The sequence below is a fragment of the Haliotis rubra genome, unplaced genomic scaffold (genome assembly GCF_003918875.1).
Source record: "Haliotis rubra isolate DU_JTF1 unplaced genomic scaffold, ASM391887v1 Scf1419, whole genome shotgun sequence".
Lineage (NCBI taxonomy): Eukaryota > Metazoa > Mollusca > Gastropoda > Lepetellida > Haliotidae > Haliotis > Haliotis rubra.
The window spans coordinates 81,789-90,000 of record NW_025765358.1 but is presented as its reverse complement, the minus strand read 5'-3'; the positions used below and the strand labels follow the sequence as shown (position 1 = coordinate 90,000).

At 41.2% G+C, this 8,212-nt stretch overlaps 1 protein-coding gene across 1 annotated transcript in view; it reads left to right on the top strand.

Annotated features, from left to right (window-relative positions):
* The window catches only part of LOC124269073 (acid phosphatase type 7-like), a 34,835-nt gene that overhangs the window by 22,232 nt on the left and 4,391 nt on the right, over positions 1 to 8,212 (top strand). The window contains exons 2-6 of the mRNA XM_046704085.1: positions 1 to 66; positions 2,402 to 2,494; positions 3,775 to 3,939; positions 5,782 to 5,857; positions 6,799 to 6,919. The exon at positions 1 to 66 is cut by the window's left edge and continues 143 nt beyond it. Of these exons, the coding sequence (XP_046560041.1) occupies positions 1 to 66; positions 2,402 to 2,494; positions 3,775 to 3,939; positions 5,782 to 5,857; positions 6,799 to 6,919 (521 nt within the window). The remainder of the gene's footprint in view (positions 67 to 2,401; positions 2,495 to 3,774; positions 3,940 to 5,781; positions 5,858 to 6,798; positions 6,920 to 8,212) is intronic.

The following is an 8,212-nucleotide window of genomic DNA, read 5'->3' as shown; positions in this document are numbered from 1 at the left end:
AGATCCGTCAAATTTGATGTGCAGAATCCAAACGGCATCCAGTATCTACATCAGGTCAAGCTGCAGGTAAGAGGACATCTGGTGACAATTGAGTGAGTAAGTGAGTTTTTAAGCCACTTTTATGCAATATTCTGGCAATATCAAGGTGAGGGACACCAGAAATGGGCTTCAAGCAATGTACACATGTGATGAATTGAACTCGGGCTGTCAGTATGAGGAGCGAACGCTTTAACCACTGGGCTACCCAACCGCCCCTTGACAAGAGGAAGTGACACATATTTGGACATACTGGGTCCTTTATCTGCTGTTCAATAATTACAGACCCTCAAAATATTGGCTTTTTCTTTTTGGCTGTCCTTGGACTGACATTATTTATAACCATTGTCACAGTTCATTGATTGACAGCTGTCCTGAAACTGCTGAAATATCGTGGACTTTGCCATAAGCCAACAAGCAAACAAACAAAACCTAAAGTATTTTTTTCAGTCACTGGTTGGTGATTTTTTCACATTCAACTACATGGCATGCAAACAAAAAAAACATTTCTGGTGTCCCCTGCCTTCATGTTGCTGGAATATTGTTAGAAGGCGGTTTAAAACTACACTCGCTTGCTCGCTCACTCACTCACTCTCACTCACTCACTCACTCACTCACTCACTCCTCTCACTCACTCACTCACTCACACACTCATCACTCACTCACTCACTCACTCACTGTATCACTCACTCACTCACCTTGGATCCCTTGTCCCACACACACAGTTAAAGTACTGTCACCCACTCACTCACTCACCACTCACACACACATGCAGTGTATGGAAATAGAAAAAAACTGTAATCCCTCATTTATCTCTACAATTTTTGTAGTTGATATGTGAAAGTGTGAAATATCTGTTAAACTAAGTTCGGCCTAACTACAGTCTCAGTGGTAGAGAGATAGGAAACGGAGAAAAAGGACTTTACTGAAGGGAAATTAGTGCAGAAATGAGCAATGCGGTTTTTTCTAAGTCCAAAAAGACTTATTTGGAACAGACCATGGCTTTATGCAAATTAGTGTGCGACGATATTGTATTACAAAGGACACTTTTTAAATGCCCAATGTGATATTAGACGTAGATTCCTTATAAACGATAGCTAACGTAAAAAATAATAACTTTTATGCTGAAACTATTAAGGATGTAGCTACCATGCAGTCTCACTGTCACTATAAAAACAAACAGATAGGAGGGGTCGCCTCAAAAGCAAAACCTGGGGTCGGGCTTGGGGATAGAGATATCAGCTAAGATAAGATAATCCTTTAGGGCAATTATACTGGGGAGGTACACGGCACGTCATAACAATTTACAAATAATATCCAGTCCTGTCGATCTTCTGGTGGTCATGCCACCTATGTACTACAATGCGTTTCTGTAGTTTTCGAGTATCATATTCTTTTACATATCTCAACATAAACTTTATGAAAGAAAGACACGATGCATTTCATGCCATTCGACCGTCCGTCGTTACATATCCTGGAGTTACAGCGCTGCGGTAGTTACGGTCCAACAGTAAACTTTATGTGTTAATCAATAGATGAGACATAGTCAACACACATGAAAAAGCACAAAATATCTTTTGAGATGACCTGATTATTAGACAAATAACGCTTAGCACTGTGATTACAGGCAGCATATTCTTTTACATATCTCAATTGCATAAACTTTATGTTTAAATGTCAGATCACATTTTGAAAGAAAGACAAGATGTTAATCAATAGATGAGACATAGTCAACACACATGAAAAAGCACAAAATATCTTTGAGATGACCCAACTTGTGCCTGTTATCAAGGTAACTCCTCGCTAGGGAGACATGTTGATACATGTGTTCAACAAGGTACACCAGACGACAAATTCATACCAAAAGTGCATTTCATGCCAGGTGAGTCGACCGTCCGTCATGTCATGCCAATTACCTGGCTGAGCCTACTCAACCTGACCTAATTGTGAAAATATCACATACAGTAGAATTTTAGTAGATTACACAATATAACTCAAGTGTCAAACTGACAACTGTATTTAAGATGCATCTACAGTCTGATTTTTGTGATGAGCTATTGTTTTCAGCAGCTATTCATGCAGTATTTTTACTTACCATAAATAGGTACAGTAACTAAGTTTTGTAGCATCTTCGAGGCACGGCCGCACGAAATGTGGGCATCGCTATATTGCTTGCCGATTTTACGTTTTCAGCAGCAACATGCTTTTTACGAGTGTAAACATCTGGATATCAGATACGATCCCACTGAACTTCCAGTTAGGCCGGCGGGTTATTTCGACATATGCTGTTTGCAATTGTGTAGTGTAATTTACTTAGCCCACCATCTTTTAGCAATGATTCAGTGCATGATGAATGTTGTTTCAGAACCTGCAAGCAGAGACAACATACCACTACAGCCCCCTCAGTAACAACATTGGTGCCGGCCCTTTCTACTTTAAGACACCACCAGCTGGACAGGTACGCAGCATAAACATTACTGCAGGCGAAAGTGCATGGTTTCGGAACCGGATCAAGCATTTTGTGATTTAGCAGTTCTGGCTCAGTAATCGTGTAATTTTGTTGCAAATCTTTCGCCCAATAAATCATAATGTGTTATGCTTTTACTTGAAGTATACCTGATTGTCATTTAAATTTTTGTAGCAGGAAATGTCAAGGTTGGTTAAAAAAGTGGTGTTGCTTCAAAAAGTTCGTGCTCTCATGCATGTACACAGACCAGGGTCCACATGCACAAAGTGATCTAAGTGCTATGACTCATAATCGTAAGCCCATGTTAATGTATGAGTTACGATCGTCGTAGCTCTAAGGTTGTTTTGTGTCATTATTTCCTACCCCTTGTCATAACAAACCTTGAGTAGAGCTGCCTGCTAAAGTAGATTTATCAGGATGTGTCTCTACACATTTTACTATGGTATTTCGTCTCGTAAATAAATGTTCCCATCAGAAATTATAACAGTAGAATACCAAATAGAACCTAGCATGATCAGAGTGTTATGATCTACCCCTAAACATCTATTAGTGTTGTAATAACTACTATCTTCTTGTTGTTTAGGATGGGAACTATACAAATTTCACAGTACATCATCTCCTAACCATGTCGAAGAATGTCTCTCATTACTTGCATAATGCTTAGAATTTGTCTTCATTCATTGATACCTGTTTGTTTTAAGAGGCGTACACCCACAAATGCTGGTCACAAGCCAGGGCCTAGATTTTCGAAGCTCTCTTAGGCTAAGATAGTCGTGCGTTAATGTTAATGTATGGCACTTTACGACTATCTTAAGCTAAGAGAGCTTCAAAAATCTAGGCCCAGGTCTGGCTCTTTGACTTAGTAGGTGTATGGCATCATATCTAAGTTGTGTAGGACCCGTGAAGATCCTGGTTAGAATTGGTCTTCAGCAACACGTGCTTGTCGTAAGAGGCGACTAATGGGATCAGGCGGTCAGGCTCGCTGACTTGGTTGACACATGTCATCATATCCCAATTGCGTTGGTCAGTGCTCATGCTGTTGATCACTGGATTGTCTGGTCCAGACCCGATTATTTACAGACCGCCACCATATAGCTGGAATATTTCTGAGTGTGACGTTAATCGACACCCAAACCAAACCAAGTTGTGTAGATCATAATGTTAATTACTGGACTCTTTGGTCCAGACTTGTTTATATTTAGACCTTGTCATATGGCTAGCATATTGCTGAGCTCAGTGTTAAAACGCATACACACAAAACATATTTCCAGGACTGGTCACCAATGTTCCTGGTGTACGGAGACCTCGGCATCCATTCCTACACCATCCCCTCACTCACAGACGAGGCGCTGTCTGGGGAGTACACCGCCGTGCTGCATGATGGGGGACTTAAGCCATGGTTTCTTAGTACAACCTGCATGATAATGGGGAAGACGGTAAACGTGAAAAGTGCCATGGTTTCTGAGTAATAAGATTTTACATAAACCACTGAATCGATCACAATTTCTCATAATCAAACACAACCTGTTTTCATTAACATTTTTTCACATGGTTGGTTTTGTCTGTTAAGACAAAAGCGTGTCACGAAAAAAAGATGTTGTTACTCAAATTAATACCCAAGAAACACTTTAGCACTGTAGTTAGAAACAATTATTTTTTCGATGATTGATCGGTTGTAATGAACCAATCATCAATTATGAGATTTTAACCAATTCCCAAGGCATTATTACCCAGCAGGCCCTTTTTATTTGGCATTATTAGCAGGCCCTTTTATGCCATTTTTTCATTTGTGGTCAGTCCTTCTTTTTAATACAGTAATTAACACTAGGTGTTTTTAGTTTAATATTCATGTTGAAAGTTAAGTGAAATAACTGCGCTGTTTGAGTCTTTAAGAATCATATGCATGATTAACTTGGAATAATACCAATACAGTGCACCCTGGTTATAATGCCCCAGGTTATAATGCCACCCTGGATATAATGCCATGTTTTTGCCAAAACCAATTTCCTGCCTATATAATACCCTGGTTATAATGCCCCAGGTTATAATGCCACCCTGGATATAATGCCATGTTTTTGCCAAAACCAATTTCCTGCCTATATAATACCCTGGTTATAATGCCCCGACCCTGATATGCCACCAATTTCCTGGTATATAATGCCAAACTGGATATGCCTGATATAATGCCATGTTTGCCAATGGTTTTGGAACAAAAGTCATTTTCCCCTGGTTATAATGCCAATTGCACTGGCTGCATGTAGTATACATACCTTAATTGGTTAATTGACATGACTCAAATTAATTGACCAAACTCATTAATGCTTTAAGTAGTCTTGTAATCCCAGATAGGATAACACATGTGACAACACACTTTCTGCCACCTACAACAACATGTCACCTGCAGTACCTAGACACTTGGGGGCCGGGGGTAGCCTAGTGGTTAAAGCGTTGGCTATTCAGCACGCCGAAGATCCGGTTCAATCCCCACATGGGTACATTGTGTGAAGCCCATTTCTGGTGTCCCCTGCCGTGATATTGCTGGAATATTGCTAAAAGCGGAGTACAACCAAACTCAGTCAGTCAGTCAGCCTAGACACTGGGATTATCCAGTCTTTCAAGGCTCATTACAAGAGACGTTAGCTCAATCACCTTGTTGACTGCATAGGGCCTCTAACTGTCCTACCTGGTTATAATGCCACCCTGGATATAATTCCATATTTTCTCCTGGACAAACGGTGGCGTTATAACCTGGGCATACTGTACTTGGAAATATGTCATTGCGTGCCCCTTTTGGAATAAGGGTGCCCCTTTTGAATTCTGTCGCCCAGCCCTTTTTGGATACTGGGGGGAAACACTTACGCTTTCACCTGTTTGTAATACTACAAGAAGGAACATTTGAACTTGTTTGTAACGAGGGAGGTATGAATACTTTTGCCACTTTGTTATGATGCAAGTAGGAATACTGTCACCTGTTTGTGACTCTGTATGTAAGAACACTTTCACACTGTATTTATGAATACTTTCACCTGTTTGTGACTCTGTATGTAAGAACACTTTCACACTGTATTTATGAATACTTTCACCTGTTTGTGACTCTGTATGTAAGAACACTTTCACACTGTATTTATGAATACTTTCACCTGTTTGTGACTCTGTATGTAAGAACACTTTCACACTGTATTTATGAATACTTTCACCTGTTTGTGACTCTGTATGTAAGAACACTTTCACACTGTATTTTGGAACACTTTCACCTGTTTGTACCTGTAACGCTACAGGTTGGGGACTCGTTCATGCGGCTGATACAAGGTATCTCCTCCCAGCTTCCCTACATGACATCGGTGGGCAACCACGGTGAGTAGCTAGTGACTGTAGACAGCGGCTGTTGGTAGCACGTAGCCAGTGGGCAAAGATAGTGGTAGCTATCAAAATTATATATATATTCAGAGACTGGTCCCAGTAGCCTGCAGCTAGAGAGTGTGAGTAGCTTGTTGCCAGTAGCCAGCAAGTGTGGGGGCTAGTAGTTGGTGGACAGAGGGTGTGGGGCAATATTAGACAATCTGTCACCAGTAGTCACCAGCAGGTGTAGATGGAGTGGGTGCCAGGGTGGCCTGTTTGTGTGGGTTGCCATGGTGGGTGGTGTGAGTGGGTATCTGCCAAGTAGGTAGACATGGGTTTGGCCTGTAGGTGGCCTGTAGGTGCAGGTGGTGTGAGTGGACTGTGTTTGTGGGTGGCCAGTAGGTAGACAGTGGGTTTGGATGGTTTAGGTGGACTGTAGGTGTGGGTGCAGGTGGCGTCGTGTGGACTGTGTTTGCGGGTGGCCAGCAGGTAGAAAGTGGGCTTTGATGGTTGAGGTGGCCTGTGGGTGTGGATGTACATGGTTTGAGGGTATGGGTGGACTCTTGGGGCTGAACTGACACATCGGTACACTTGTGCTTTTCCGGAGTTTTCATGTGATGATGCAATACTAAATATCCAGTGTGTCTCAGGTGACACTAGGATGATTGAATCAAAATGTAACTCAATCATGGCTACCCTTAGTCTTCTACCTATGCAAACTTTGACGCATTCACAAATCTATCATAATCAGAGGATAAAGCAGAAAATGTATAAAATAAATCGAATGTTACCATTTGGAAGAATCAGTACCATGAGCACGACTATAACTGTTTTGAATTCTTAAATAAGATATATAATCAATATATTTTTTACAGTCACCAGATTAAATAAAAAAAAAAATGGTTATCTTTCAATCATTGAATTATCCACACTGTACAATTCCGTTGGTTTTTCAGAAATCAACGAAGACACATTCGCACACTACCGCCACAGGTTCTCTATGCCTGGATCTGATTGGCCAATTCCTCTAGATAAGATGTGGTACAGCATTGATGTGGGACCTGTGCACTTAATCAGGTGGGACCCTGTGGGGATTACAGTTAAAACTGCTGCTAAGCAACCTCTGCTGGAGACCCGTGAAGATCCAGGATTGAATTGGTCTTCAGTAACCCATGCTTGTCGTAAGAGACGACTAACGGGATCGGGTGGTCAGGCTCGCTGACTGGGTGGACGCATGTCATTGTATTCCAGTTGCATAGGTCGATGCTCATGCAGTTGATCACTTGATTGTCTGGTCCAGACTCGATTTTTTACAGACCGCCGCCATATAGCTGGAATATTGATGAGTGGGACTTTGAACAACAAACAAACCTGTGCTGGTTGTAAGAGTTGACTTACAGGTCTGGTTCTCCAGCTCCATGACTTGTTTGATTGCATGTCATCCTACCCGAGGGCATGGACAGGTGCTCACAATATCAACCACCAGTTAAGAATGAACTATTTACATGCTTCTTTGAGTGGCATGTTTAGAAGTTGGAGAATCAGACAAGGACAAAACTTTATAACTTCTATATTCGGATGATGCGACGTTTCGATACAGATTCTTGTATCGTTGTCAAGCCTAATGTTTGTTGTCAAGCTTGACAGCGATACAAGAATCAGTATCGAAACGTTGCATCATCCGAATATAGAAGTTGTACATCCATAAAGTTTTGTCCTTATCTATTTACATGCTGCTGACTCTGATGATGAAATATTTGGATTTAAATAACAATGAAGCAAAGGATGAACTTTGTCCAAAGTCTTTTGAAGTGCAATTTGTAGATGAGACAACCACATGGCTATAAGCTGATGTTGTATACTTCAACAAACACTTAGCATTGCCAGTTTTGTCACACAAGCTGAGCATTATTAAGTTTGAGCTGTTTAACCTCTTACTGGCATTCGGGGTGGTGGGGTAGCCTAGTGGTCAAAGCGTCTGCTCGTCACACTGCAGATCCGGGTTCGAATCCCCACATGGTTACAATGTGTGAAGCCCATTTCTGGTGTCCCCAGCTGTGATGCTGCTGGAATATTGCTAAAAGCTTCGTAAAACCAAACTCAGTCAGTCTTACTGGCATTCCGTTTTCTGGCTATGGCTTGACTTAATGGTTAATAATGTGGACAGCATTCAGGTGCCATTCTACACTTAACATCTAGTCTCTGAAATGAACATATTTTACAGAAACAAAATTGTGTCTAAATTATGTTCATAAAATACAATAAAAAGGAGCCCAGAGATTTTATCATTTCTAGTAGCTGTGGTACTCTAGTCTTGCCACATATTCTAGACTTGCATAGGCTGCATTGGATATATATTTGTTGCAGGGT